This window comes from Rousettus aegyptiacus, unplaced genomic scaffold, assembly GCF_014176215.1.
Source record: "Rousettus aegyptiacus isolate mRouAeg1 unplaced genomic scaffold, mRouAeg1.p scaffold_m13_p_3, whole genome shotgun sequence".
NCBI lineage: Eukaryota > Metazoa > Chordata > Mammalia > Chiroptera > Pteropodidae > Rousettus > Rousettus aegyptiacus.
Genome location: NW_023416306.1, coordinates 30,160,500 through 30,188,123, shown reverse-complemented (window position 1 = coordinate 30,188,123; position 27,624 = coordinate 30,160,500). Strand labels below are relative to the sequence as shown.

The following is a 27,624-nucleotide window of genomic DNA, read 5'->3' as shown; positions in this document are numbered from 1 at the left end:
CTCTGTATGTTTCAGTAATATGCACCAGAATTTGATTCGTAACAAGATCTGTCAATTTTTTAATGGAAGAATTCAGTCTACTCATATTTACTGTAATAAGTGATATATTTGATTTACTATTTCCATCTTGTTTTTAAATTTTTAAAAATTATTGTGAACTCTTCTTTTCCTTTGCATCTCATTTTCCCCCGTTAATTTGTCTTTCTATTAATGCTTAACCATCCCTCGCCCTGCTCTTTTAAACAGACCAGATGACTCTTCTCGTATGTGAAAACACCTATTTTCATCATACTCTGTTTATCTTCTACTTCCTTCCTATCTCAGTAAGATATGGTCTTTGTATTACTTTCGCTACCATTATTCCCTCCCCTGTCATCCTCCCTACCTTAGATCCTGGAACACTTACCTTCCTCTTATACTCACCACCTGATTCCAGAGTTTTATTGAGGTAATTTAAATTCTAATTAGAATTTCCCTTACAGTGTCTTCCATCTGTTCCAAGTGTCCTTATTTAGCATTTATATTACACGTCATAAATGGGGTGTGTGTGTGGGGGGGGGGGGAGAGGGAGAGAGAGAGAGAGAGAGAGAGAGAGAGAGAATAGAGATGATAGATAAATATAAAAATGTAAATCATGGTTCGTTGCTCTCCACTGCTTTCTTTCCTCTTCACCTTCCCCTGCCTTAAAGTCTCTGTTCTGATTCATTTGTTGTTTTATTAAAGTCTTTCTAAAGTATTTGTCAGATGAGATACTTTGTGAGTTGTGCAAATCCTCAGTATCTTTCCTCCTTGGCTGAGTCTGGGCTGCAGGCCTTTTCTTTTGTTAACTCAAAATTCAATTTTGCTATCTTTTAACTTCCAAGGTAGCAGATAAAAAATCTTTCTTTCTGCCTGAAACTGTGCCAGGATTTCCCACATCCTTAGAGCTAAGAATATTAACCTGTGTGTGGCTAAGTATGTGTGGCTAAGTATTTCCTATCAATCCAGTCTGGAACTTAAGACTTTCTTCAGCTCAGGGAAATTTCATCTATTATTTAAGTATGACCTCTCCTCTTGGGTTCCCTTTTCTTCAGGAACTCAAAGAATTTGTAATTAAGTTTCCTGAGTCTGTTCCAACCTCCCATCTCTAACCACATGATTTGCATCTCTATATTTTTGTCACATTTGGAGATATTTCAGTCTATTTTCTAGACCTAATTTTGGATTTTAGCAGTGACCATCCTCTTGTTTGATTTATCTATGGAAATTTTTATTTCTGATATCACATTTTCTCGTTCAGGGAAATCTTTTGTGTTTGAGCTTTACACGTACCTCCTCCAGGCTCTCATCATTTTCAGTCAGAGATTCCCCTGTTTCCTCCAGCAGGTCTCTCTGCCCTCTGGTTTGTTTGTGTTTCTCCTGGCCTCAAAAGTTGAGAAGTTCCATCCACCATTAGTTTTTTCGGAGAGTGGGGAGACTCAGCAAAGCCATTGATTGTTCTTGGAAGGCAGGCTGTTTCTCCCATTTGCTGCCTTCCTGAAGGTCCTTGCTTTTGGCTAAGGTTCTTCTCCAGAAATTGGTCTGGAGGGAATTCTCTTCCAGGAGTTCAGGAGAGCCCACATAAAGTTCTTCACGTATATCTGAGAGTTGTCAGAAGTGGTATGGAATGGAGGTTTTCATAGGGTTATCATATGCCCAGAATTCCCTTGCTCTGAGTAGAGTAAGTATTATTGACAGATACAGTGATAATCACCAAAAGACTTAAATACAGAAGCCATTAATAGCAGGTCAGAACTCATAGTTGCCAGAGATAGAAAATCTAACTTAGACATAAGCAAAAAGGAATTTATTAGCTTACATAACCAAAAAGTTCAGGAAGCAGGTCTAGTTCTGGGCATGGAAGGATCCAAGGTTTCAAATGAAGCCATTAAGACTTGGTCTTTCTCCATGTCCCAGCTCTGTTTCCCTCCTGACAGCCAAAACCATCTTGAAAGTTTAGATTCATCTTGACAGACTGCAGAGCAAGGCCAAGGATGGAGGGACCTTGGGTGGATGGCTTGGGATGGCTTCGGAGGCCCCTCTCCACCTATTAAGTAATTCATTAAGAACGTCCTATCACTGAATCTTTGACCATCCCAAAAAATCTTCTTTGGGTTTTGAACTTAACCCTATCCCAGCTAGGGCCTCAGGAAGAGGGTGAAAGCTGGGGCCCCAGAGGGCCTTCGTGGCTTCTCCTAAGGACTTGTCCTCTGGGAACTTGCCTGGGACAGGTACTCCTGGCTAGGATCAGCACCAGTGAGTCAAGGGACCCATTATGGGAAGTACCTGGAGACATGGAAAGAGAGAGAACTCCCCCCGGTTTTTAGTAAGATGAGATGAGTTGACTTGCTAGAGAGATGTGGCGAGAAGGCCTTCAAAAGGTATTCGAGGCGCAGCCGGCTGCCCCAACTTATTTATTTCCTCGACATAGGGATCAATTCAGTCATGAGGGCCTAGGCATGAGCCTCAGCGATAAACATGATAAGGAGCTAATAAAAAGTAAAGGGTTGTAAGGAAGAGAGAAGGCAGTCGACCCAGTCTTCGGGGACTGGAAGGAAAACAAAGTTCGAGTCAACCCAGCGCCACAGATTGAGTCTGCTACGTCATGCGAACGCGAACGGCGACTGATCCGTGAGCAACAAAGTCAGCACTCACCGCCTCCCCACGCTAGACCCCAGGGCGGCCCGGCAGTGTCGGGACTGCATTTCCCAGCGTGCCGCGGACCGGGCAGTACTATGCCTGCGCAGAGGTGGTGGCGAGGCCGCGTCACGCCAGGCGGGGGCGCTCGGCACTTAGTCCTGAACCTGCAGAGGCCGTGGGCGCCGCAGTGCCCCGCTGTGAGAGCGAACCTGGGTTGGGGGCGTGTTAGGCCTCGGCTGCGATTCCCGGCGGGTCCCAGTGGGTTGGCGGAATCCCAACCTCCGCCTATTCCAGGATCAAGCCCTCACGTTCCCCAGGCAGCGAACGCTTTGAGCCGTCTTCAGCACAGCAGCTCTCACAGAACCCCACATCCCGCTGCCAGTGGTTCCTCGCATCCGGTGCCCGCCCTCAAAGTCACCTTCCTTCCCACACAGCCCCAGCAGCCTACCCGTAACCGCGTCCCGGGCCTCATTTGGGGAGGCCCAGGTTGGGGTCCTCAGAGGTGGAGAAATACCAGGGCGCGCGCGCGCGCGCGTGTGTGTGTGTGTGTGTGTGTGTGTGTGTGTGTGTGCGCGCGCAGAGGAAATCCCCCTTCTTCCTGGGACCACCAGGCTGGACTCAGGAGCATAGTTCCCTACTTTGTCGTTTTTCCTGGGACTCTAAGTGAGAAGGAGAGAAGGTTTGAAGTAAAAGCCCTTAGCTTCTTCTGCCCCTCAAACCGCAGGTCTGTGAAGTTGGACCTTCCTCTACAGAGGCCCGAAGGAGAGATGGCTTAGACCTCAGGTTGTGAGAGGGTGGCAGCACAGTTATCGAGTCCACGGGAGAGTAGGTCAGGGGCTTGGTGAGCTTGCAAACTCCAGGTGATGGAAGTGGGGTGGCTCTGAGTGCAGATGCTAAGGGTGTTCTAGCAGCAGCACTAGCAGCTGAGGAGCTGAGCGCCAGCCTCCACCCCTGGCACCCAGCTCTGCAGTGTTGATTCAGCAGCCTCTCTTGGGCCTTCTTTTCCAGCTAGACACCACCAGGCAGTGGTCTGTGCAGACAGCAAAGCTCCCGTGCCCACTATGTGAGGCCTGTTGCAGGCCTGTAGCCCAATAGGTGAAATTTAAACACTTTTTGAGAAGTTTTATTTGAAAACTTGGGGACACAACAGAGGCAGCAGGATAGTGGCTGGTATTCTCCTGCCAGCGTTCTCAGATCAGAAGCCAGGCTTGAGTTCCTCAGGTTGCTAGGTTCCCGGACCCCTCTATCCTCTGTGCTCTGCTTGGGTGTACCCACTCAGGTCCTCCCAGGCTCTTACCCCTCCCCCACCTCCCACTTCCTGTGTCTGAGAAGACACTGAGGTGCAGGGGTACACTGTAAGAAAGAGGTAGTGGGAAGGATCCAGTTAGACTTGAGAAGGAGTGGGAAATGAAAACCTGGGAGTTTGGAGGCTGAGAGAAATAGATAGGAAAAAATGAGGTGGAGAGGGGACCACTGTCTCTGCTTCCTCCATCCTCAATAAACTGGGAGCCTGCCTTTCCCCTGAAACATCTCCCTCACAGCTCAGATAGAAAGTTCAGGGAATATCACCTCCCGTGACTGGACAGTGGCTGCCTGTCTGGAGGTTGTTGGGAAAGTCATGCCCAGGACAAATCAGCAGTAACCCCTGCAACAGAGGAGGCTGAAGCAAGCATGCCCCACTGCGCCAGGCCCTCTCTCTCAGCTGGGTGCAGGTTGGCTGTTGGCATAGGCCTGGTCTGGGAAGGAAGCCCGGGCTCTGCGGGTCTGGGCACATACGGAGGCATAGAGCTCCGGCTCTAGGCCTGAGGCCTCGGGCTTTGGCTCAGAGTCCAACACCACTTCTGAGTACTTGATGGGGGTTCCAGGGCTGGGGATCCGGCCTTGGGGAGGCCGCAGCTGCAGGCTGGTATAGCACATCACCTCCTCTGCAGCCTGGAGATGTAAGACTGTTAAAAGTGCACTGGACCCTTGAAAAAGCCCCCACTTCCTTCCCTCACCTCTTCCTCAACCACAACTGACTCACCCTGGTGGGGCCTCCAGGTGTTGTATCCTGCTGATCTGGCCTTGGTTCTTGAGACAGCCGTCCTGGGACAGGGAACAGGAATCTGGTCACTTCTTGTTTTTCCTCCTTCAGCCCTTCATCCCACCCACCCAGGATCTGACCTCTGTGCCCCTCGCCTCTGCCAGCTTCCTACCTGTCTTCAGATAATGCAGATTCCCATATAGGGGGACCTCTTCCACAGACCCTCCAGAACTGCAACACAAAGTTTAGGGAAAGAATGGGGACTCCTTGGTAAGGAGAAATTCTCAATTAACCCATCTCTGTTTTCCCCCACTCACTGTCCTTGTCCCGAATGTCTCTTGCTCCAGCCACTAGCCCATCTGGACAAATGTGCAGCCAATGAGATGAGAAGCAGCAATGTCACAGCCCCTAAGAGGGTCCACAAAACCCAGCCTTCGTTCAGGGAGGGGATTCCTGTGGATGTGAGAGGATGGAGTGTTACTGCCCAGCCCAACCCTCCAGATCCCAGCAGGTGGGACATGGAGCGGTTTGACCCCTCCTCCTGCCCCTGCCCCGCCCAGCTTACCGGACGCTAACCAATTTGTGGAGTTGACATCTTGGCACATGACTGCTGATGTGGGAGTTGAGTCTGCAAGCACCATGTCCTGAGCAAAGGAGTAAGCCTGGCTTATGGCCTGACAGCTGCAGCAGCCCCTCTTACTCCCACCCCTCCCTGGGCCTGGCCTCCACGGCTCATCATCTCCAATACTGGTGAAGGCAAAGTCGCTGGTTTCCGGGGAGGAACGGGGAGGGGAAGGATGAGTGAAAGAACAAAGATACCGCCCAGTGCCTGCACCTGCGCCACCCAGCACGTCCTGAGCTTCCGTACCACCACCCTGCCTCATGGCCCTGTACCCCTTTCAGCCAGAGAGGAGAGAGGTAGGCCTGAATTTATTGTGCCATTTTGTAGGTGAAGCCATGCAGACTCCAAGAGGGATAGAAGTGGCATAAGGCAGGACCCACAAGACGAAGAAGCCAGGCCTTAAGACAGAGATTCCCTTCTGCTACAGGTTGTCTGACTTTTTCTCTACAACTCTGAATCATTTGAGGGAGAACGTATTCCTCAGTGAGTAGCTATAAAGCGGAATGTGATTGGGAGGTCTCCTGCTGCCTACAATCTCACCACACCCTAAGGCTGACCCAAAGTGAATTTGTTAGGATGACCATTGTCATTGTTATTGTTATTATTATTACAGGTATCATAGTTTGAGGGATAGAAGAAGCTAGATTCCCCAGTCTCAACCCACTTCATCCAAACTGTCTCTAAGAACTGTCAAGCTCAAAAGTTAGTTGAGTTGAAGAAACCTCTGCCCCTATACTTTTCTGGGAAACTGAGCCCTGTCTTTGTACTTGTTCACTTCAAGAAGTGAAAAATACCCGCCCTCCCCAGAGACAGCTCAGTCACGTGGGGGGGCTAGTGATGCGGGAAGAGGAATTTAAGTTCCAAATATAAACCTTAGACCAAAGGTTAGAGATGTGTTTTGTCTGGCCCATACAGTGTTTTTAAATTTTTAAAAAAAATCATTGCAGTGGTGTGGCAAGGATGGGGAAAGCAGGAAAAGTTCCAACTCTCCAGTTACAGGCAGCAAGAGTATTGTCTGTAGAGAATTTTAGAGCAAAACCAACTAAAAAATCAGTCTCCTTTTTATGACCACCATGTTCCAGAAATTCTAAAAAATGCCAGGGATAATATACTCCTCTCTGAAGAATCTTTCGTAGATCTATGTTCTAAATTTCTGTGGTTACTGATGAGTTTTAACGGTATACGAGCTTCAAATTAGCACAAGTGTATTACTTATCCTTTAAAAAACATTGTAATCCACATGAAAGTTAATCTGGAGAACTTCCAGTTATACATTTGGGCCCTACAAACAGATTCATCTATATGTGTTTATATCTAAAACTAGTTCTTCTTAACAGTGTGGAATTGTTCAAGTTTCCTTTGAGCACAATCTCTGTCTCCACCTCCCATGATAATACATATTTCTGCACTTAAACTGGAGATTTAAAATAAACAATGATAGCACAATGATTGTAAGGTCAAAGAAATTGAACTTGAGTTACTTTAATTGGCATTGTAGGTGACCACTTGGAGTTTTTATTTATATTGAAAATTTCTGGAATTTATTATGAAAGAATTTTTATGAATCTGCCAAACATCCTTATGTTTAAGACCTTTCCTATCTGTATATCTGTTGTTTCATGTTGAAAAACTTTTTAAAATGAAAGTTAATAAAAAGTGTTCTTTGATCAACTATAAGTGGAAATTCACAAACTGGCTTTATTCTATATTAAATAAGAATATGCAAAGATTACTTTTGACAAATCTACCGAAGTTAATGTCACAAAAAGAAACTAGTTATTCATCACTCAGATTAATATGTAGGTATAAGTTTCAACCCCTTTTCTCAAAAAATGCAATAATATAATTAAGAAATATTAACCCATTATCTTTTTCTTTCTTGTTTTGTAATGTTTAATTCTGAATTTTTAACTATATAAATTTTTATACTGTCAATAAAATAAATTCAATGAAACAAATAATTCACTGTTTGAATTTCAGGCCTTTATTGTTAGTTTCTTTCTGGCCCTTGTTTTATTTCCTGATTATTACTGAAAACAATTTTGTCATCTAGGAGAATCTTTTTAATGATCCGCTCAGGTGCAAATATGCTAAGTATACCACTGATTCCTTGTCGACACTTAAAAACATTTCCAATTTTTAAAAATCTCAATTTATTGCTTTTTTTGGAAAAAATCAGATGAAGATCTAGCAATAGGGATGCAGGTAACAATCAGTTGGGGGCCATTTATCATATTTTACCTGGCCTGAACCACTCATTCACATTGACTATGCCAACTGACTTGGAGTCAAGTTTTGGATTACCCTGCTCTGTAACTCAGGGTGCCTCTGGGTAGTTAGGTAGGCCATGACAGCACCCCTGGGTGTGGGTGTCTCCCTGCCTTTCCTCCACCCTTTCTGGAGAGACAAGAGGATACAGTCAGATTTTAGTCGTTTATTTAACACACGTATACTTCATTCATTTAATACACATGTACCAATTGCTTATGTGCCAAGCTCTAGAGATACAAATGTGGGTGGAAAATGGTTTCTTTCCTCAAAGAGCTTAGTCTAATTAGTTAGACAACTCAGACCATTGTCTTAGGTAATTCAGACAATTATAAAAGACAGTGGGACTGAGGGAGACTACCTAAATCCACCTGGAAGGCAAGGGGGTGGGAAAGGTTGGGGTGGGGTGTCAAGCAGATGATATGGAGACAGAAAATGGTTGGAATCTCAGCCTTGCCTCTTACCTGATTAATAACTTAGTTTCCTTATTCTTAAAACGACACTAATTATGTTTTCCTGTCTGATGGTTCTGAACACATTAATTTCATTCAACAAGGATTCATTGAGTGTCTGCTAGTGCCAGTGCTGTGCTAGGCTATAGGAATAAAACGGTAAAAAGATACGGCCCCCACTTTCATGGAATATAGTCTAGTAGTATTTTCTTTCTATATACATTTTTGATTGATTTTTAATAAATTAAAATGGACTTTTCCCGCTTTATTGAGATGTAATTGACATAGTAGTGGTTTGAAGGAAGTTCAATAACTTCACTAATTAATATATTGAAAGGGTTCTGAATGAAGGGAACACTTCAGCTATCTGAAGGATGTGTAGACATAAAAGATGCGAAAAGGTTAAAATCACCATCTAGGAAGAGTTTTAAGGGATGACACAGAGGACTGGAAATAAACCCATGGCATATTAGGCAATTATGAGCTCCGTAGCTATTGCATGTTGCATGCCTGAGCCTTGCTATTTTCTAAAATGCAGCCGCGCTGAGAATGAGCCCCGTGTGGTTGGTGCGCGGATGAGCGCACTGCCTGCGTCACTAGAATAGCTGACGGACGACAACCCCGCTACACGCCGCTCGGCTCCCCCACAAGCAGGGCTGCAGGGTTGCTTCTTGGCGGTTTTGACAGTGAGAGGCAGGGAAGGTCTGCGTGCATGCGCACGTGGCACTCTCTGCCAGAGGTCCGGGGACTTTCCCCTAGGCACAGGTTAGGAACAAGTCCTCCGTCTGTGGCCTAGGAAACAGGCCTTCAGCACGAACCGCAGTTTTCCCTTCGTGAGACAGCCTTTTATAAGGCCAGCAGAAAATTTATCTTTTGGTTAGGGCGAAGATATTGGTGGCGTGAGAACTAAGAAACACTTTTGGCATAATCTCCTAAGGCTTCTGGAGGCATTCTGGCTAATATAGAATGCCTAAATAGATGAAAACTTAAATAATTTTGGAAAGCTGAGCTAACAGTACTATGTAAATAAGACTCGGCCCCGCCCACACACTAAGTAGGCGAGACCTTCCGGAAGAGCCAAAGCGAGACCGGCTCGGGAGCGCGCATACGCAGGCGCGTACTCCTTGCGTCGGTCGCCCTGCAATGGTGAGCTCAGTTTCGCTCGCGGGTGTGCTGGGGCTGCTACTTGTGTCTGCGCTGCCTGGGGTCCGCGGAGACCACCCCAGCCCCGACCAGGCACAGCCAGGTACCAGCGAGGGCTGCTGGAGGGAGGCTAGGACTGCCCACAGGTCCCAAGCCACAGCTCTATTGACCCACCTTCGCCCTCCTTCACAGGGGACCCCGCCCAGATTGGCCGTAGGGCCACGGAACCCTGGCGGCAGCCGCCGCCCGAGGACCGACGAGAGCAGGCCCTGGCCAGGGAGTTGCCTTTGGGGGCGCTGTACACCGCGGCTATCGTGGCTTTTGTGCTGTACAAGTGTTGGCAGGTGCGGGAAGACCAGGGGTGAGGATGCCCCGGGCCTGAAATTTCCCGTGGGGGCGTTATGACATAGCGCTATGGTTCAAGAACGAGAGACATATTCTTGTCAGTCTATAAAATGAACAATAATAGTTCCTTGGCTTTCCAACATTTTGGGGTTATTTTGAGCATCCAGCAAAGTAACGGATGTGAAGGGTGCATGGTAAATTGTAAATAATTAATAACCATCTCATTGTCTTCCCGACAGTCCAATGAAGTGATTGTCACTTGCTCAAGGTCCCCCAGAGCTTGTAACTAGTGGAGCTGGAATTTGAACCCAGCGAGTGTCCATACTACAGTAGTGGGGTTCCTGGTGAGATTCCAACCCTGGCATAAGCAGTTGATTACTGTAGTCACAATGTTTAGAGTTCAAGGTGCCAAGCAGTCTCATGTTTTCCTTGGAAAGGAGGCCCTGAAATGTGAACTGATAGTACATTTTGGTGCATTGAACTGTTGAAATGGAAACTAGTACCTCCCAGGCTGCATCTTTAGCCCTAACCCTATCACTTACTTGCTTTGGGAAATGGAGGGCTGAACCAATTTGAAGATATGAAACTAGACAGGATAACTAATAGGGATAACTAATCATGATCCCAAATAGACTTGACAGGCTAAGATAAAGGACTGAATTTACCGATGAAATTTAGCAAGGATACATTCTATTCTTGGACTCAAGTCTAGTCTGAAAGAAACATAATAGCAGTAGTTTACTAATAAAGTTCAGCTGTGTGATGTAACAATCCACTTCCCAAATCAATGATAGGAACAAGGTTTTGCGCTTTATCTTCTGATTAGACCACTTATGGAGAATTTTATTCTCTTCAGGGCATTGCTTTAAGAGCTCTACAAGCTCAGTAAAGCCACCAGAGAAAAGTGTCAAATGAGCACTGATTAAAATACACTGGTGATACTAAACCAGAGAAGACATGGGGAAGAGGGCAGGAGGGAGAATGACCATTGTCTTCAAATTCTTGAGGGAATTTGAAAAGACATGATTTGAGAAGGTTCTAATCAGCACCATGGAAAGAAGATACATAAAGGACAAATTTTGGTTTTCTATGTAAAGTAACACCTAGAACTTTATCAAACCTGAGGGAGCTGCTTTCCTGGAGGTAGAGTTCAGTAGACTGGCCACATGTGAGGGCATACTGACATGTTGCTTCATGTCCTGTGTGAGAAGCTGGACTAGATGTGATTGTGATTCTGAGGTAAAAACCCAATAGCTTTCTCTACAGTATTGTCCTTTCCTTCTTCCATAGCAGGGGAAAGATGAGGCTGCTGTTCTTAAAGAGAAGGCAGGCAAGAAGGAATCGCTGCAGTCAGGTGGGTTTTGCAGAAGTCTGGGCTTGGTGGGGGAGTAGGGCACAGCAGAAGGTAAGTAACCACTGTTCTCCTTTTCTCCCTTATCTCCAGAGCAACAGCTGGCTCAGTTGACACAACAGCTGGCCCAGACAGAGCAACACCTGAACAATCTGATGGCTCAGCTGGACCCCCTTTTTGAGCGGTAAGGAGAGCAATGTGTGGTAAGTATAAGAGTAGGGGACATAGATTGGGCAGCCTCTGAGTGGACATTATTATCTACAGTGTGACTACCCTGGCTGGAGCCCAGCAGGAGCTTTTGAACATGAAGTTACACACCATCCACCAGCTGCTACAAAAGAACGAGCCAGACAAGGGTGTGGAGGTTTCAGAACCAGGTAATGGATTTAGAAGTGAGAGTCTGGTGGAGGTAGAGACAAAGTCTCTGAAACTGGAACATGGCTGACTTTCCCTTCACAGAGGCCAACACACCCTTTTCTGACGACTTATGTATGAAGGAGGACGAGGAGGAAGCTGGTGACAGTCAGGCCTGGGAGGAGTCCCTGAACTGGAGCACAGAGATAAGGAACCTAGCTACTCTTGGGGGAGTGGAGCAGGGGCTAAGGAGAAGATACAGCAAGGCTGTGGCAAAGGGCCCCAGTCACAGCCCCTGCCAGGAAGGAGGGACAGCAGCTGAAGGTTTAGTAAAACAAAGTCTGTTCTTGTGACTGGATGCTCCTGTGTGCTTTTTCCATTCCAGCTGGTCTCACACACGTACCCATACTAGGTGCCTAAGAACAACCAGGCCTTCTTGAAAAGCTTCCCTTATTAGGGCAAAAAGATGCTGCCTCCCAGCATGAGAGCTGAGAAGACAGAGGGAGCTCCAGTTCTTTCCTTGTATTCTGGAGGCGCCTTCATGCCAGCCTTTAGGGCACAAAAATCCCTTTTGTCATAGCACATAGCTCAAACAGAAAGGTCTTTCCCAAAAAACAAAACTTTACTAAAATCCAGCAGGAAAATAAATTATGGGAACCACATACAACATAAAAAGAGCCACATCTGCAAAGCTTCAACCTTGAAAAATGACTGGCCATAGACACAGCACCAACTTTGTCCCAAATCCCCTCATCAGTGCTGGAGGGGCAGGTTCAGGGGAGGTTCAGTTGGGTCAGACTTGGTTTCCTGATTCTTAAGAGCTGATCAAATAACCCGGTTTGGCTTGGTCCCAGGCGAACCATAAAGGGATTTGTGTTTTGTTTAGCACTGAAGTTTCCTTTATACTCCCAACCCTGACCTATCCAAGAAGTATCCTGAGTTCTGGAATTTATATGATTCTTCTAGTTCTTCTGGCTGCTGTTGAGAGAAGACAATCAGTTCAGGGACTAGCATGAGCACTCTATTCAGACAAAATCACCCATGGGGTGGGGATGGGGGTCCCAGACAGATGTACGACATGAGATAAGATCAGAGCTGCTCATCTCTAGCTCCTGAGCCTTATCACAACGCTCTATCTGAGGGAAGACACAATTTACCTGATGGCCGAAGTCAGACTGTCGTACCAGTGCAACAGATCTTCCTGGTCTGTGGACATAAGCAGTAGCTTCTCATGGGGAAAGGACAACTAAGGAGAGATCAGTTCTTAGTGCATGGCTCAGAAAGGTCCAGACTAAAGCTGAAGGCCTTGCTGCTCCCCATGGAGGTAATTCAGGACTGAGGTGAGAACTAGGTATGAACCACAGGCCCCAGTTATCCTCCCTCAATGTAGATGGCTCAGTTCCTATTAAAGGGGCACAAACTGAGGAGATAAACAAGTACATATGCATTTGAGGTAAATTTTGGGCCTCTCCTACCTTAACTAGGACTCCCACCTATTACTTACGCTGAGCAGTCCGCCACAATGGCCTCCTGAGTGGCCAAAGACCCGGTGGAGTTGACACTGGGCCATGGGGTAGAGGGCCCGGCAGGCAAAGGTGCCACTCTGTAGCAGGTGAAATGGGGATCGAGGCTTGGCCATGAGGAGCACATCAGAGAAGAGGAAGAACATTCGGTGCCGAGGCTCCCCACGGGGAGGAACTACCAACAGCCAGCCCTGGCGTAGGAACCAGCGACCTAGGAGATGGAAGAGCTGTTATTCTGGTACAGCTCTAGGACTATGAACCATGGGAACAGAATGAAAGGGAGGCTGAGGAAATGGGTATGTGCTGGCAACATGGAAGAAGAAGGGTAAGAAAAGGGAAGTATGCAAACTACCTGAGGTAAGCCACTTTGTGTGGCGTCCACCGAGCAGAGCCTGGACACGCTGGAGGTGCTGGCCATTCTTCTGTTTCTGACGAATGGCGTGGACTGTCTGGGTGGTCTCACTTATCAACCGAGCAGCCCCTGGAATAGCATCCCCCACCTCATTCCCAGGATAACTTTGACTCTGGGTAGTCACTGATGATGATGAAAGATAGGCTATTCCCAGGGGACCAGGGTCACTGTCTAACTTCTCGAAGAGAAGGCAGGACAATTAGGGACATCGTGTACATGTCAATGGATGATAGGGGCATACCATTATTGGAGGTCAGGAACAGAAAGGGATACAAGAGAGGCAGCCTGCCTTGAGTTTTGGCAGAGCAAGAACATACGTGTGAGTTGTTGGTGGTCAGGGCTATTGGGACTTGTGTTTTCAGCCAAAGCAACGACAAGATTTTCATACCTGGAATTGGACAGTTGGAAGTCTATGAAGGGAAGTAGAGCTGGACAAAATTCCCTCTGACACACACATAACCCCCTACACATACTTCAGCTGTATGGCCAGGAAAGATCTTCTGGCTATTGTATCTCTTTCAAAACCTAGGCTCACACTACATGGCTGTCTTCCATCGCACACTGAAGAGTCAGGGGCAAACTGACCATAGTTTGGGAGGTCAGATCCCAAGATGACAGTTAATAAATCCCAGGAGAGTGCTAGACAACCTGACTATAATCTCTTAACTCATCCCCAGCGACAGATACTCTACACTAGGCCAGTATCTTATCTCAGCAAACTCCTCCAGGTACCCTGTCACTAGTCCTATTACGGGCCCCCTCACTTCAATGTAGGGTTCCACAGTCCCAGCTAAGGGACTGAGGCTGCAGACCCCAGGTAGTCCAGAGGGTTCACATTTACTCTTGCAAAAGGATTTCAGGATCACTTTATTCTAGGAGGTCTTGGGACAGACCCCATGGAACTCCACAAAGCTGAGGACAGCAGTCATACAGACTCAGAAAAGAGAAGTTGGCTGAGTCAGGGTGAGTTCACTCACTGCTGGAGCCTCTGCAGAGGCAGAGGGAGCAGGTCCTGGAGCTGAAGGCCCCCAAACTCAAGGCGGCCTTCCTGAAGCCGCACGAACCTCCGGAAACGTTTGCTTTTCTTTAGTTGCCCCTGGAATGATGGGGAAAGGATTGGCAGCAGGGAGAGAAGCCACTCCTATATTGTATTCATCTGTGTACACATCCTCAGCCTTCAGTAAGCTGTGTGCTCCCTACAGGGAACTTAGCCCAGAACTGGGCACCCAGAGGGCTACATAAATGCAGGAACAGTACAAATGAAGTTTGGGTCTCCAGATGTAATCTCTGTGGCAACAGAGGAAGAAAAGAAAGATGAGGTTATCTTCCAGTTACCTGCAAGGTGGTCCAGGACGTCTCTGCGTTGGCAGCAAGTTGGGTGTAGAGTTCTAGATGGGGGCAGAAGGCCTCTAACCCCTGTCCCCAGTGCCCTCCTTCCAGGTAGGGAAGCAGCTCTCTGCATGGGCGAAAACAACAAAAGAGCTACCAAGTAACTGCTCTTATCATCTCATTTAATTCTCATAACCCTGGCCCAGAGTAAGGACACTACCCATTTACAGAGGGAGAACTGGGGCAGGTTAAGGCACTGGGCCAAGACCACAGGTGAGGTAATTGACAGACTCGGAGTATGAACCTGATTCTCTGACTCTGAGGTCAGTACACTGGCAGAGGCCAGGGCTCTCCCTCCGCCCCTCTCCCCATGCCCCTTCCACTTACTGGCTGGCGCCATAAATGAGCTCCCAGGGCCCAAACAGTGCCTGGAGCTCTGGCGGTCGCAAAGTGCCCTTGGCTCTCAGAATCCGCACGAAGTACTGCGGAAGGAGAGAATAGCAGTATGTAGTCTGCAGGAAGAGGCCAACGCCAAGGCGCAGCTAGAAACTGTAGAAGTTTACCGACCCCCAAATGCAGGCGGACAGTGTAAGGTGACCCCATACACTGGGTCACCGACCTCGCAGAAGTCCTCCCACACCCTAGGGTCCCCTCACACCCTGGGGTCCCACCCCATACGGGAGGGCGTGCCGACCCCGCACCGTGGCCACTAGCCCCAGCTGTTCCTGATAGCGCCGCTCCGTCTCCAGCAGCTCTCGGGCAGTACAGGCGCGTTTCCGCTCCCAACGGGCACGCTGCTCTTGCACCGGGCACCGAGCTCTGGGGCACAGGTTCTCCATCCCTGGCAGATCTGTAGACACTTCTAGCCACAGCCCGCCAGAGATTCAAATTCCAACCGCTCCGGGGGCGGGACGACTGGGGCAGGGACGCGGAGAGGAGCGCGCCCCCTGGCGCCGGGAGGTGCGCGCAGGACGGAGCAGGCGCGAAGGCCAGCCAACCCGCCTCTGCCCGCCTCCGCTACGGCCTCACCCCACCGCCTGGGTGTCGCTTGTCGGTGCGTGGCCCTCGCTGGGTTAGGGCCGGTAGGACAGGTGGGTGGGCCTTCTCTGAGTGGTACTTAGGTGGGGCAGCAGCCTGGACTTTGAGTCAGCCGGTTTGGGGGCGGTGCAGACACTGGCAGGGCCTCAGTGTCCCATTTGGGAAGAGGACACAATAGTTATGGTACATACTCTGTTCTGGACCTATGCCAGATGCTGGGGTTCATCGTTCCCAATGCTTTTACAACTAGGAACTCTCATGGGTCACAAAGTTTGAAATATATTGGCTCTAGGACAAAAGTTTATAGGTTTTAATTCACTAACTCCTTTTTTTTTTGTTCCAAATTGGACTGCTAAATAGCTTTCTGGTCAGTATTTGCCAATAACTAAGAGGGTAGTTCAGAATTGCTGAACTATGGACAATGGCAAAAGCTTGGAGTTAATTAGTCTGTGCTACCTAGTCGAAGATAATATGTACCAGATTTTTCTATTTAAGTCTTTTGAAAAATTGGCAGTAGCCCTGGAGGGTAAATTGGCAGTGCCATTTTTTCAGTATGCATGAGAAATCTTTAAATGTGCCTATTCTTATGACCTAGAAAATCCATTTCTAGGAATGCATTGTAAAAAAAAAAAATAGATATGTGGACAAAAATATATGTCTAGAGGTAGTAAATTGGATAGGAAAACTATGGTACAGCCATTTGAAGGAATAAAAGCATTAAAAAATGATATAAAAAAAGCTATTAACATGGGAAAACATAGTATATTGCCGAGAGAAAAAAAAAAGCAGTCTACAAGGCTGTTTGTTCAGTATGGTCCCATTTAAGTATAATATATATGACTGGAAGGATAAACAATCAGAAGATAATTGTGGTTTTTATCTCTGAGTGATGAGTTTGAAAATAATTCATTCAACAAATATTTATTAAGCACTTAATCAGTGCCAGGGGTGAACAGGACAAATAGGGTGATTTTAAAAATTCCCCATACTTTTTTGCCTTTCCCAAGTTTTCTGCTTGAGCATGCATGCATTACTTTGTAATCAGAAGAAAAAGTGCTATTAAAAAACAGAATGTTAAACTTTAGACTCCATTCTTACCACTCTGGATTCCTTGGAATCTGCATTCCAAGTCAAGAACCAAGGTATTGTCAGGAGTCTGTGGTCCCTTCTAGCTCTGACATCCTAGGAATTCTGAGGAAAGAGAAATACTGGTTTTAGATCAGGGAGAAACAACTCGAAGGGCTTGATGGAAAAAAGAGAGCTTGGGTCAGACTATACCCTGAACTCGGGTCCCAAGGAAACTGGTGGATATACCAGTTTATAGGTAGAGGACTGATTACACTGTCTGAAAAGAATGTAGGACAGTCTGCACTAGGAGCGCAAGTGAGGAAGGGAGCATTTAATCCCATGGTAATCAGTATCACCATGAGCCCAGGTGATGAAAATGGAGCACGGCACTTGGGGTGCAGTGGTGACTGGTGGGTATGGGTATGCTGTTAGTGTGTGAGTGTGCTTTGGGTAGATGGAAGAAGGGCAAGAAATAGCCTACTGTGAGCTCAGGTTGGGGAATCATCCAACTTTGGAGGAGGACTAGGGCAAAGCTGAGAAGATACACTGGGGACACTTGGAGACAGCTGATTCTCTGGGGACCAAGTCTCCCACAGAGCAAGGCAAGCATACCATACTCTACTTGGAACAGACTCTACCCCCAATTCTGCTCCCAAAGCCAAAGAAAGGAGGGGCCAGGGGAGAGGATCAGAGGGCAGTCAACAACCTCTCTTTCTTTTAATTACCCTCAACCTCTGCTTTCAATTCACTGGATGCTAGAGAAGCCCTAAGGATGCTTTGAACAACAATCATCAATTATTCCACAAAAATTAAATGTCTCTCATATCCCACATGTGCTAGGCATGGAGATGAAATAGTGGACAACAGAAATGTGACCCATGATGTTATGGATGCTTATAGTCCACAATGGCAGACATGGTAAAGAGTCACCATAAAGTAAGATAAATGTTGCAAGGGCAGTATAGGCTTGTATGCAGTCAGGATTGACCTGGCTAGGAGTCAGAGAAGGCAAGCCTTCTTGGAAGAAATGACATGAACTAATACCTGAAGGATGAGCAAAACCTGGTATGGCAGGGCTGACAGTGGAGGAAAGATGAGAAAGAGAGATAAACAACATGGACAAAGACTTGGAGATACACACACACACACACACACACACACACACACACACACTCATACCCCACACATGCATGCAGTGCATTTAAAGGACTACTAGAAGTTCAGTAAGACTAGAACATAGACTGCAAAGGAGAGTGATGAGACAAGAGAATGGAGAGACACACAGAGGCCAAACCATGGAGGGAAATTTATATCAGTGAGACTGTGTCAAAATAACAGTAATTCAAAGTGGCTAAACATTGACAATTTATCAACTCATGCAACTGGTAAGTTCAGAGGCAGGTAGGCCCTATGGTTAGTTCAATCCAGCAACTCAGTGGTATCACTAAAGATGTGGGGATGCTGTTAGGCAGGCAGGTGGTTGTGGATCTGACATAGAGGGGAGTCTCCAACCTAGGGATACTTGGCTTTCATCAACTTATAGAAGCCATAGGAGTGGATGAAACTGCCTATAAAGAGTATGAAGAGGGATATGGGCATGAGAGTTGCCAACACAAACCCATTTTTTTCTCATCCTGTGCATTCACTTCAGTTCTAAAATTCCTAATAACATAGTGGGCTAAATGGTGTTTCCCCTAAAAGCATGTCCATATCCTAACCCATAGAACCTATGAATGTGAACTTATTTGGAGAAAGGGTCTTTGCAGTTATAATTAAGCTAAGGAGCTTGAGATAACTTTATTCTGGGTTATCCTGGTGGGCCCTAAATTCAATAACAAGTTTTCCTAAAAGAGACATCCTGTGGAGAGACAGGGACAAGAGAAGAAGGCAATATGAAGTTGCAGGCAGAGATTGGAGTTATGCAGCCACAGCTAAAGAATGCCTGGAGCAACTGGAAGCTAGAAGAGGCCCTAGATAGAGACTTCAGGAGGAGCAGGGCCCTGCCAACATCTCAATTTCAGATTTCTAGCCTCCAGAACTGTGTGAGAAAAAAATTCTGTTGTTCCAAGCCACCCAGTTTGTGTAACTTGTCACAGCAGTTCTAGGAAGCTAACACAGATGGTGAGATGGGCCAGAACTACAAGTCAGCCTCAAGGCTCCAGAAGGGCTTTGATCTGTCTTGCTTCCAATCTACATCTGGGGAGTAGAGTGCTTTTTCTCCCCCTACCCACCAGCTAATTACTCTCTTCTCCTCTGAAACCCTAGGATAGAAGAAACAGGCTCTAATGACCCAAGACTTGGCCTTAAGGTCATGCATGGGCAGGAGGGGGTGGGGCGTTCCGTAGTCAGTCAGTCCTGAGTACACTCTGTCTCAACCTGGGAGGCTCAGAGAACAAGACTCTGGGAGCTCAAACCTGTTTTGGGGTTTGGCAGACTCCCAGCTGTGAAGGAATAATGCAGGGTCAGAGTCCACCTTCCCCACCCAGACCAGAGACACAGTCATACACAGAGAAAGCTCAAGAAAGAGGCAGCACCATGCAGAATGGCATATGGAAAATTAGGGTGCTGTAACAAAGATCTGCACCTAGACACAGATGTGAGCTCTGAAATACTGGCGAAGCAGCAGAGAGGGTGGGGAGATATGTGGACATAGAGTGCCATAGAGAAGTGTACAAAGAGATCTGATAGAGACCTAAAAAGAAAAAACCATTCAGCACATGTGGGGGCAAGAAGTCCCGACATAGACTCCAGAAGCATGGCGCTTCTGTCCACTGTGCTTCCCATGACCTCATCCACCTCAATTAGCTGTCACCAAATTCCCTCCTGTCCTGGTCCATCCAATTTACATAGTACCATGGACTTTTCATGTCAGGGTCCAACCAGGGTGCAACATAGCTGCCTGACAATGAGCTGACCATCCAGAGTGGATCAGAGAGCCATGGATGGATGGGTCTTAATTCGGCTTCAGAAATGGCAACCTAGATTATAGGCTAGTTATCTCCTAAAATGACTGCTTGGAGGGCAACTGCTATTTGGCCATACAAGTTTTGGTATATAGTATGGCAGTCACTCTGACAAGGCAAAGAATTTGGAATGCCATAAAAACGTAATGTCATACTCTTGGAACGGAAATGGGTCGACACACTCAGATCATTGACAATGAGCTCCCTGAGGGCAGGGAAGTCATCTTAGTCAATTTAGTTTTTCCCAAGTTCAGACAAGGTGATCTTCAGAGAAGTGCTCAGTAATGGTTGTTGAATAAAAGAATGACTCAGTCAATCAAATATTGGATCCTGCTCTCATGGAGCTCAAGGCTATTAGAGCAGATAAAATGTCATAAATCATCCTAATATGAATTAGATGGTGGGCAAGGTTATTAGTGAGAGCAAGCAAAGCACTGTGGTAGCTGAGGTACCAGAAATCGATTCCTGTGGTGCAGTTAGTCAAGGACTTACTGGAACAGGTGGCCTTTGTCCTGAGTCTTGAATAATAGAAGCGATTTAGACAGGGGAGATAGTGAAACTATTTAATATGGTAGTCAGTTCACAAGCACTGATTCGTCAGAGTGGAAGCTGGCTGAGGCATTCAAGTGGCGTCTTGGGTCCCCTGCTGTACCGCTTTAGATCTTGAGGAAGTCAGGAGAGTACCCAGGGAAGAGTTGGGGTAACAGGAATACCCTGGATTGAAGGGCTAGTTACCAACAAATTTAGAAATATTTCAATATATTAACCTAATAAACCATATAGGTATGTACCTACTGAATGTTAGTTCCAAATATGAACTTTCTGAGATGGCTTTATTCTCTCTTCTGTTTTGCTGAAGCCATAGAGGCCTTACTAGAATGTGAGCTACAGAATAGTAGAGGCTGTTCTCCAATCCAATGCTGCTGCATCCTTAGGGCCTAGAACAGTACCTGGAAGATTGGAGGAGGCTCAATGTTCGTTAAATGAACAGGCAGAGACTGGGAACTCAAGCCCATTCTTGAGGTCCTCTTATTCTTTGTCTCCTTGCACCCACTCTCCCCCTAAAATCATGCTACACACCAGACCTCAACATGCCCTAACATGAGAACTGGATTCTATCATTCTCCTGTCCAAAATATTTGAGGGTTCCCCTTTGCCCAGAATACCATTCTCCCCATTGTTTTCACCAATTGAACTTCTGCTTCTCCACAGCCCTGATGATAATTTTCCTACCTCTGTATTACCTTCTGAGGCAGAATTCATCTCTTGCCCCTAAATCTTATGATAATGTTTGCCCTCACTCCTTAGACAGTGAGCTCCTCAGGACAGGGGCTGTGTCTTATTCATTCCTGTACTTTTAGCCCAGTGCCTGACATATGTAGATGCTAAATAAATATTTGTGAATGGCATTCCTGGCAGTGAGTAGATGAACAAAGACAAAGGTTTTAGGGAAAAAATGAATAGTTTAATTTGGCTTAAGTAAGAAGAGCGGTATAAGATGGAAAGGTCTCGGGTAAGATTTTAAAGGGATGTGGTAATCAACTAGAGGGAAAAGATGGGCACATGGAAGATACTTTGGTAGGCAGTGGGAAGCCAATGAAGGTTTTTGAGCAGAGGTTTAATGTGATGAAAAATAAATGTAGTTTAAACCCATCAGAGTCCCTCTTATACATATATTCAGTTTTTCATTCATACTCAAATTCAGCTCCCACCTACCAATCCACTCACCCTCAGACTCCCAAAGCAGCTTGCCCTACCCCTTTACCTGCTCCCTGTGGGAAGAAGATGCACATATGGGCTGCTCCCCTCTCAACCAGAAGATGTGGGGGCCCCAGCTCCCTGTCTTTCCCCTTCTCTGCCTGGGACTGGGAAGCAGGACAGGGTTAGCTGAGGCTAGCTGGCAGGCAGCTGGGCGGTGCCAAGGAAAGCCTGTGCAGTGCCAGGTGGTACCTTGGGTTCCAGGCTGAGCCCATGACCTCGATAACCTTGTGCCTGTACACATACCTGCCCTCACTCCACCCTCATCCAGGCTTTGGTATCGGGGAGGGGGCACAAAGCCAGACAGCTGTGAGGGACTTTGGCTCCATCTCTACAAAAGGGCACTCTGTGAGTCAGCCTGCTCTCCTCCGGGTATGCTCCTCCCCCACCCAGCTCCTGTTTCCAATGCACGTACAGCCCGTACACACGGTGTCTGGGACACCCTACAGTCAGCCACATGGCTCTTCTGTGCCCCAGCTCCTGGCTCCCTCTGTTGATCTCAGCCCCTGCCCCAGGCCCCACTGTGCAACTGCTGCTGTTACTGCTGCTCCTGGTACCTGCCCATCCCCAGAGCCTAGACCAGATGCAGGGGACTCCCTCTGTAGGAGCAGATTCATCTGGGGAAGATGATCCAGTGGACAAAGAGGACCTGCCCAGTGCAGAAGATCCACCTGGAGAGGAGGACCCGCCTGAAATGAAGCCTGAACAAGGAGAAGATTCTCTGAAGTTAGAAGATCTCCCTACTGCTGAGGTTCCCAGGGACACTCAAGGTCCCCAGAATAATGCCCACAGGAACAACAAAGGTAAGTGGTCATCAGCCCGTCAAAGCTAGGCTCCAGGAGGTTTGTGCCTCCTCTCACTAAACCCCAGCCCAGGCAGGTATTATTCAGTAGCCTTTCCCAACCCCAGGGGCTCCCGTGCCACTAAACCCTTCCCCTCTTTCAGAGCTGTAAGAAGACAGATGGGAGACAAATATGAGGCATAGATGGAGAGAGGTAAGCAGGAAGAGGTGGGAAAGAATAATGAGGAAGATTGGAGAGGAGAAAGAGATTAGGAATGCGAAAAGAGAAAACAGGTAGAAAGAAGAGTATGAGAGAAGAGGAGAGATGGGGATACCAGAGGAAGCACAAGAAAGGCTTATAGAAACCCCCTCATCTGCAGGTGAGGAAACTCAGACCTAGGAGGAAGGAAACAGCAGGTAGGGGGACCTGGTATCTCGACTCCCAAGCCAGGAACTTTAGAAAAAGTTAGGAGACCAGACAGGGAAGAGTGATGGGTAAGAGAAAGGAAAGAGGATCTACTGATTTGGGTGTGGGACTGCAGTCCCCACCCACTTTACTAAGGCAGTGGTTGCGAACTGGTATCTCCAGGGGCAGTAGGATCTTTGTGCACCCCACCAGCTGTGGTGTTGTCTGGCTGCACTCTATTGTGCTTTACACCTGGCTCGCTTTAGGCATTTGTTACCTGCTATGCACCTGTAAGACATGTGAGTTTGTGATGCGAGGCCCACCTCATCCTGGCCATAGGGGAGGGACTGGGCTCAAAGATCAGCCTTCTTATCCTTCGCCTTTAACAGGGGATGACCACAGTCACTGGCGCTACGGAGGTGAGGCACCGAACCCCCGCACAGACTCAATTTGGGTATTTAGCTCTGATCTAACCCAAACCGCCCCCGAACTTTGGTCCTGGGTGCCCCCTGCCCGTCTCTGTCCCCATCTCTGATTTCTATTTCCCGCCCTAGTTTCTTCTGACTCCACCCCCTCATCTCTTCTATCCCTTGTCCCTAAAAATTCTTGATCTTATCAGACTTCCCGTCCATACTCTCCCACCACAGGCAACCCACCCTGGCCCCAGATGTCCCCAGCCTGCGCGGGCCGCTTCCAGTCCCCGGTAGATATCCGTCCGGAGCTCACCGTTTTTTGCCCCGCCCTGCGATCCGTGGAACTCCTCGGCTTTGAGCTCCCACCACTCCCACAACTGCGCCTGTGCAACAATGGCCACACAGGTGAGGCAGTCCCGGGGCGGAGCCTCAGGGAAGAGGAGGCGGGGTATCTGGGGAGGGGATGGGGCCTGGGGAATGGGGACAATCCCGGAGGTGCTGGGGGGTTAGGCTGCTCTCAGGGGTGGGGCCGGGACCTCTCACCTGCTCTCCCTCCTCAGTGCAGCTGACTTTGCCCCCTGGGCTGGAGATGGCCCTGGGTCCCGGGCGGGAGTACCGGGCCCTGCAGTTACATCTGCACTGGGGCAGTGCAGATCGACCGGGCTCGGAGCACAAGGTTGGCGGCCACCGTTTCCCTGCCGAGGTGAGGGCGCAGCTCTCCGCGGAGGGACGAAGGGGACGCAGGGCAGGAGATCTTGCCCATTTCTACCTCCCTCTCCTCTTCAGATCCACGTGGTTCACCTCAGCACTGCATTTACCAAAGTCGACGAGGCCTTGGGGCGCCCAGGGGGCCTGGCGGTGTTGGCCGCCTTTCTGCAGGTACCAGGCTTGGACTCTTCCCACTCCCTGCTTTCCCATGCCCTGGGGCTCAGCGTATCTTGCCCCTAGAGGCCCCATCCCAGCATACTCACTCTGGCACCTGGCTATTATTCTCATTCACTCATTAGTTCATTCATTAAACACCCACTGTGAGCCAGGCCCTGGGCCACAAAAAGGTTTCAGAAACCCTTGATCCTTGTCTCTAAGGAGCCCACAGCCAGTGAGGGAAGCTGACAGGGTAAACATATACAAAGGACGTAGTAAAGAGGTAGTTAGGGGAGGCTTCTCAGAGGAGGTGAAACTGGAAGCTTTCACTAGTGGGAAAGAAAAGGAGATACTCTGCACAGAGCAAACGGCATGTGCAAGGGCTCAGAGTATGGCCAATTCGAGGGATGGCAGCTGCAATAAAGTGGACATGAGGAAGAGTAATTTCTCTAATGCTTCTATACCCCATAATTTCCTCTTTGTGAATTACAATAAAGTCTAGAGAAACATCTAGTGACCTCTTTGAACCTATAATGATCAAGGCTACATACAGGATGATTAGAAGCTAGTAGAATGGAGAAATGGCAAGACCCCAGCTAGCTTTGCCCATGCCCTGACTCCGAAACATCAGCCTCACAGCATAGAGTTCAGAGAAGCGCCCGGAAATAACATGTCCTTGCTTGAAAAGTCAACACATAAATTATTAATGTGAATGCATATGTAATGAATACAAAGATTATGGTTTTGGGGGATGGGGCATGAAGTGTGTGTGGAAATGGCAATGAGTCTCAAAAAGTGAGTTGGGCCTGGGCCACGAAGGCCTTGTGTCCTAGTAAAGTAGCTCACCTTCCTCCTCATTCTCCAATTTGCCATTGAAAACTATCCTACCAAGCTTGTTAGGTTAGTTTGCAGAGTAAGAGTTAAGTAGACTTTGAATAATAAATAGTGCATAAGATTTTGGTTCCCTCAGCATTCTTAGAGTTGAGGAATGAGGGAGGACCTTGGGAACTCCACCTCGCCTGCAGGGCTCCAGCCGTGGCCCTAGATAGGTGTATCACCTGTCTTGCACCTGTCATCTTCTAGGAAGGCCCTGAAGAAAACAGTGCCTATGAGCAGTTGCTGTCACATTTGGAAGAAATAGCTGAGAAAGGTATGGAGATGCAGTCCCTCCCACAGAGGGAGGGCTGATATGTGAACTGGTTGACTGTGATCTTAATAATAACTATGAAGTTGAACAGAAACAAACGGACAAAAGCAAACTGCTGTCCCACTGCCTTTACGGTTAAAAAACAAAAATCAAAGAACAAAATAAGACAAAAACCAAGTAAAACCAAAAAATTGTGTTTGGAATTTCAGGAGTTGGAGCTAAAATTTTTCGGAGAACTGTCTATTCTCCTTACAAGCATCAAATATTTTAAATTTGTAAATACTTCTATTGGAAATCTTTTCCTTCTTAGTCACTCCGGGTCATTTTAAACCTCACTTACCCTACTGGACCTTAAGTTTTGCTAAACTAGGGGAAACTGTGCTTTTTGATCTTTTCTCCATTTTTTTATAGTTATAAATATTTATATTTATTTACAAGTTATTTCAGCTCATTTTGCCTTTTGATCCACTCTGAGCTTAAATCTGTAGTCCAGCATGTTATCACAGTATGCAAAGTGAAGACTCAGAGGGAGGACCTAAGGAGCAATTCTCTCCAAAGCTCAAAGCCCTTTTCTTTCTATTGAGCTATGTTTTGTGATGAGTTATGGATAGAGAGACATTTAGTGAAGAGTTAACTCAGGGAATTGAGTCAACTTGGCTTTTGGGATATGAAACTATATCCCTATACCCCAAAGCTTCAAAAGGGAGTGATCTAGGTCCCTAGATCACCCTAGAAGGGGTTCCAGCACAGGTCTTCGCCATAGGCTCACAGACTTGGGTCCCAGGACTGGATGTATCTGCACTGCTGCCTTCCGACCTCAGCCGCTACTTCCGATATGAGGGGTCTCTGACCACACCTCCCTGTGCCCAGGGAGTCATCTGGACTGTGTTCAACCAGACAGTGAGGCTGAGTGCTAAGCAGGTGAGGCTGCAGCATAGTGGTAACAAAGGGAATGTGGGGGAAACAGGTATAGGATGAGGTGAGAAAGAGGAGGCAGTATGGGAGATTAGAGGGACATGGAGGGTGGAGCCTTGAGGTGCTGGCTGTGAGAAGGACTGTGACCCTTTTGTTTCCTTGTCCTGAGCCCTCCCACACTGTCTAATGATCTCCCTAGCTCCACACTCTCTCTGGCACCCTGTGGGGACCTGAGGACACTCGGCTACAGATGAACTTCCGAGCCACACAGCCTTTGAATGGGCGGATAATTGAGGTCTCCTTCCCTACTGGAGCAGAGCAGACCGTTGAGCCAGGTGGGACTTTGTCTGGTGTCCCATATTACCATGTCCCCTCAGCCATAGGTACCTCATCATCCTATATTTCATCTGTTGGTCACTGGTGGTCCCAGCTCCCAGCTCTGTTTCCTTTTTTCTCTACAGTCCGCCTGAATTCCTGCCTTGCTACTGGTGAGTTTATGTTCTTTCTCTAGCTCCTGATGCTGTGGCCACCCTTTGGCACTGTTCAGCCCCAAGTACTAGTCAGGACCACCTCTGCTGCTTCTCCTTTTCTGTAGAACAGATTTCCAACCCCATGGGATAGTGTCAGGTCAAGATCAGGGAGTTCCACTATTTTCCCCATGGCAAGAATTGGTCAGAATGAAGCTTCAGAAATCTCTGATCATCTTCCTCCCCCAACAACCTCTTTCATGTCATTTTTAGGGAGGAAAAAAGGTGTTTATATCTTATTCGTTCATATGTATCCATCCCATACCTTTGCTGGCCTCTTTTGGATTCTGAGATGTTCGGGGGCAGCTGGAGAACTTGGGGCAGGGGTTGGGGGACACACAGAAGTAGGCCCTGAGGGAACCCTATAGGCTCACTTTCTGAGTCATCCTCTCCTCTCTCCAGGTGACATCCTGGCCCTGGTTTTTGGCATCCTCTTCGCTGTCACCAGCATCGCCTGCCTTGTGCAAATGAGAAGGCAGCGAAGGTATGTATTATACTGACCCCACCCTCAGGCATAGCTCCCACCTCCTATGTGGAGTCCAGAACACTGTAAGAAAATTGGACACAAATAAGCTTACCCTGGGCCAGTTTTCTGATTAGGCTTCCCTGTTGTGTAGACACCCAAGTGGGACCAAAGGGGATATTAGCTACCACCCAGCAGAGGTCATTGAGAGTGTTGCCTAGAGGCCTGGAACTTGGAGAACATGAAGAAGCCAGGTAGAAGAATCTGAGATGGGAGCTGGAGACTTTGTTCTATCCTGCTCGTGATACTTTTGAACTAACAAAGATTAAAAACAAATTTTTTTTTCTAATAAAATGTGTGGAAGGTACTTTTGTTCCTCAAATCAGGGTGGTGTATTCATTTCCTATTGCTGCTGTAACAACTACCACAAACTTAATGGTAATGCAAATTTATTCCCTTAGAGTTCAGGAGGTCGGAAGTCCAAAATGAATCTTATGGGCAAAGTCAAAGTATTGGCAGAGCTCGTTCCTTCTGGACACTGAGGGGAGAATGTTTCCTTACCTTTTTCAGCTTCTAGAAGCCAAGCAGTCCTTGGCTGTGGCCCCTTCCTTGCATCGCTCCAACTTCTTGCTTCCACTGTTACATCTCTTGCAACTGCCTTTGACTTTCTTGCCTCCCTCTTATAAGAACACTGGGCCTAACCAGATAATCTAGGATAATCTCTCCATCTCAAAATCCTGAGCTTAATCACAAGATCCCTTTCTCATTTAAGGTAACATGTCATAGGGTTAGGGTGCAGAC

General features: G+C 47.5%; 4 protein-coding genes across 9 annotated transcripts; 2 read left to right on the top strand and 2 right to left on the bottom strand.

Annotated features, from left to right (window-relative positions):
- Positions 1-3,765: 3,765 nt before the first annotated feature.
- Positions 3,766-5,565, bottom strand: SIT1 (signaling threshold regulating transmembrane adaptor 1). The gene is made up of 5 exons (XM_016130437.2): positions 5,247-5,565; positions 4,999-5,134; positions 4,854-4,912; positions 4,682-4,743; positions 3,766-4,590 (listed from the first exon to the last, which is right to left on the bottom strand). The coding sequence occupies exons 1-5, from the start codon at positions 5,563-5,565 to the stop codon at positions 4,357-4,359; spliced, it is 810 nt and encodes a 269-aa protein (XP_015985923.2). The 3' UTR covers positions 3,766-4,356.
- Positions 5,566-9,108: 3,543 nt separating this feature from the next.
- Positions 9,109-11,574, top strand: CCDC107 (coiled-coil domain containing 107). Of its 2 annotated transcripts, none has more exons than XM_016130440.2 (6): positions 9,109-9,269; positions 9,359-9,510; positions 10,805-10,865; positions 10,956-11,046; positions 11,127-11,239; positions 11,322-11,574. In XM_016130440.2, the coding sequence occupies exons 1-6, from the start codon at positions 9,167-9,169 to the stop codon at positions 11,567-11,569; spliced, it is 768 nt and encodes a 255-aa protein (XP_015985926.2). In that variant the 5' UTR covers positions 9,109-9,166; the 3' UTR covers positions 11,570-11,574. The 2 variants fall into 2 exon arrangements, with proteins under 2 accessions (XP_015985926.2, XP_015985925.2); XM_016130439.2 differs by having other exon boundaries at positions 10,802-10,865.
- Positions 11,575-11,819: 245 nt separating this feature from the next.
- On the bottom strand, positions 11,820-15,348 carry ARHGEF39 (Rho guanine nucleotide exchange factor 39). Of its 3 annotated transcripts, XM_016130435.2 has the most exons (9): positions 15,182-15,348; positions 14,868-14,962; positions 14,487-14,607; positions 14,129-14,247; positions 13,469-13,539; positions 13,092-13,220; positions 12,721-12,950; positions 12,374-12,462; positions 11,820-12,194 (listed from the first exon to the last, which is right to left on the bottom strand). In XM_016130435.2, exons 1-9 carry the CDS (start codon positions 15,317-15,319, stop codon positions 12,179-12,181), a joined length of 1,008 nt encoding a protein of 335 aa, XP_015985921.2. In that variant the 5' UTR covers positions 15,320-15,348; the 3' UTR covers positions 11,820-12,178. The 3 variants fall into 3 exon arrangements, with proteins under 3 accessions (XP_015985921.2, XP_036094735.1, XP_015985920.2); XM_036238842.1 differs by lacking the exon at positions 12,374-12,462 and having other exon boundaries at positions 15,182-15,345; XM_016130434.2 differs by lacking the exon at positions 15,182-15,348 and having other exon boundaries at positions 14,487-14,633; positions 14,868-15,110.
- A 5,150-nt stretch (positions 15,349-20,498) lies between these two features.
- Positions 20,499-27,197, top strand: CA9 (carbonic anhydrase 9). Of its 3 annotated transcripts, XM_016130433.2 has the most exons (11): positions 20,499-22,110; positions 22,884-22,913; positions 23,142-23,312; positions 23,468-23,610; positions 23,694-23,786; positions 24,855-24,921; positions 25,682-25,839; positions 26,033-26,168; positions 26,295-26,321; positions 26,763-26,844; positions 26,978-27,197. In XM_016130433.2, exons 1-11 carry the CDS (start codon positions 21,765-21,767, stop codon positions 27,042-27,044), a joined length of 1,320 nt encoding a protein of 439 aa, XP_015985919.2. In that variant the 5' UTR covers positions 20,499-21,764; the 3' UTR covers positions 27,045-27,197. The 3 variants fall into 3 exon arrangements, with proteins under 3 accessions (XP_015985919.2, XP_036094733.1, XP_015985918.2); XM_036238840.1 differs by lacking the exon at positions 22,884-22,913; XM_016130432.2 differs by having other exon boundaries at positions 26,033-26,321.
- The last annotated feature ends 427 nt before the right edge of the window (positions 27,198-27,624 follow it).

Excerpts from the sequence above, each read along its gene's own strand:
- CA9 (XM_016130432.2), top strand. The coding sequence starts at position 21,765 with ATGGCTCTTCTGTGCCCCAGCTCCTGGCTCCCTCTGTTGATCTCAGCC. Across the intron at positions 24,922-25,681 it reads GGAAGAAATAGCTGAGAAAG|GCTCACAGACTTGGGTCCCA; the intron begins GTATGGAGATGC and ends TCTTCGCCATAG. Across the intron at positions 26,322-26,762 it reads GAATTCCTGCCTTGCTACTG|GTGACATCCTGGCCCTGGTT; the intron begins GTGAGTTTATGT and ends TCCTCTCTCCAG.
- ARHGEF39 (XM_016130434.2), bottom strand. The coding sequence starts at position 15,083 with ATGGGGTCACCTTACACTGTCCGCCTGCATTTGGGGGTCGGTAAACTT. Across the intron at positions 14,248-14,486 it reads CGTCCTGGACCACCTTGCAG|GGGCAACTAAAGAAAAGCAA; the intron begins GTAACTGGAAGA and ends CCATCATTCCAG. Across the intron at positions 12,951-13,091 it reads CACAAAGTGGCTTACCTCAG|GTCGCTGGTTCCTACGCCAG; the intron begins GTAGTTTGCATA and ends TCCATCTCCTAG.
- SIT1 (XM_016130437.2), bottom strand. The coding sequence starts at position 5,565 with ATGAGGCAGGGTGGTGGTACGGAAGCTCAGGACGTGCTGGGTGGCGCA. Across the intron at positions 4,744-4,853 it reads TCTGCATTATCTGAAGACAG|GACGGCTGTCTCAAGAACCA; the intron begins GTAGGAAGCTGG and ends TCCCTGTCCCAG. Across the intron at positions 4,591-4,681 it reads CACCTGGAGGCCCCACCAGG|GCTGCAGAGGAGGTGATGTG; the intron begins GTGAGTCAGTTG and ends TTACATCTCCAG.
- CCDC107 (XM_016130439.2), top strand. The coding sequence starts at position 9,167 with ATGGTGAGCTCAGTTTCGCTCGCGGGTGTGCTGGGGCTGCTACTTGTG. Across the intron at positions 9,270-9,358 it reads CCCCGACCAGGCACAGCCAG|GGGACCCCGCCCAGATTGGC; the intron begins GTACCAGCGAGG and ends CCTCCTTCACAG. Across the intron at positions 11,047-11,126 it reads CTGGACCCCCTTTTTGAGCG|TGTGACTACCCTGGCTGGAG; the intron begins GTAAGGAGAGCA and ends TATTATCTACAG.